This window comes from Verticillium dahliae, genomic scaffold (assembly GCF_000150675.1).
Source record: "Verticillium dahliae VdLs.17 supercont1.25 genomic scaffold, whole genome shotgun sequence".
Taxonomy (NCBI): Eukaryota; Fungi; Ascomycota; class Sordariomycetes; order Glomerellales; family Plectosphaerellaceae; genus Verticillium; species Verticillium dahliae.
Window position 1 is genome coordinate 267791 of NW_009276932.1, and position 1430 is coordinate 269220.

The following is a 1430-nucleotide window of genomic DNA, read 5'->3' on the forward strand; positions in this document are numbered from 1 at the left end:
GAGTTGGTTTCTCCATCCAACACCAAGGCCCCTCGCCTCGGCGAACAGACACTCGGCCATTGATCCATGAAGTCTGCGGACACTTGATGACCAATTTTTCCCATGCATAGATGTAAACGGCAAGATGGGCAACGGTTGGGCTTTTCCAACCCGATTTGTAACAACATTTAGGCCTCGAGACCAACAACGTTAACAGACGGAAGGCCACTTCCCGGCCGCTAACCGCGAAGAGTGAGCTGAATATATAAAAAGACGTCTGCTTCTCTTCAACCGTTCGGAATACCTAGTCATGCTTTGAGGCGGCTACTCTTGACGACTACAACTCAGCAGATTGAGACAGAACCCCAACGCATCCAAAATGCCCTTCAGAATCATAATCGTAGGTGCTGGTATCGCAGGTCTTTGTGCTGCGATCGGTCTCGCACAGCAGGGCCACGACGTCACCATCCTTGAGTCTGCTAAAGAACTCACGCCCATTGGTGTCGGGATCCATATTCCGCCCAACGCGGCTCTCGTACTCAAACACTTCGGCATCCTTGAAAGAATGACTGACGACGCCATTCATCCTACCAAATTTGTCTTTCGTAGATGGAATGACAACAAGGTCATTGCAACTGTACAGGCAGGAAAGCAGCAGCAAGGGACGCCACCGTATTGGAGCATGCGTCGATCTCATTATCAACGGCATCTATATGATGCCATGATCGAGGCAGGAGCAAAACTTCGCCTGAATGCCCGCGTTGAGACTGTCAATGAGCAGGAACCGTCCGTAGCTTTGCTAGGGGGGGAAGTGCTGACAGCCGATCTTGTGGTTTTATCGGATGGTAGGTTCTCAAGTTCTTGGTGATAAGAGGTTGCTGATAGGTCCCCTAGGCATCAAGTCCAAATTGAGGAACGACATCATTCCGGAGGAGGACACCTCTATGAACCTTAACCCCCTGTCAGCCTTTAGAGCCTATGTTCACCACGACGATCTTATGTCAGATCCTATCACAGCTCCCATCTTCAAGGAGATTGCTACGAATGTCTGGGCCGGCTACAATCGCCATGTCATCATTTACCCGTGCGCAGGCGGCATGTACACCCTCGGTGCCACGCATCCTGCCAACCACAACGAAATCGGAGACCAGGCCATGGAATGGAGCCGTGCCGCCACAGTTAGCCAAGCTGAGGAAGAATATCAAGAATGGAATCCCATTGTCAAGCGCATCCTGCACCACACGAAGGAAAGTCGGCAAGTGGAGGCTGGCCGAAGTCCCTCGCCTTCCACGCTGGGCAAGCAAGTCTGGCCGCGTTGTCTTGATGGGAGATAACGCGCATGCCATGCTTCAATTCTTGGCCCAAGGCGCAGCAATGGCCACCGAAGATGCAGGATCTCTCTCCGTAGCTGTCAGCCGCGCAAAATCCGCCGAGGACCTCCCACGTGTTCT

The 1430-nt window shown here is 52.5% G+C and overlaps 1 protein-coding gene across 1 annotated transcript; it reads left to right on the forward strand.

Annotated features, from left to right (window-relative positions):
- Nucleotides 1–358: 358 nt before the first annotated feature.
- Nucleotides 359–1313, forward strand: VDAG_09318 (salicylate hydroxylase; the record flags this gene model as incomplete). The annotated part of the gene is made up of 2 exons (XM_009655620.1): nucleotides 359–824; nucleotides 874–1313. 2 exons carry the CDS (start codon nucleotides 359–361, stop codon nucleotides 1311–1313), a joined length of 906 nt encoding a protein of 301 aa, XP_009653915.1.
- Nucleotides 1314–1430: the final 117 nt, after the last annotated feature.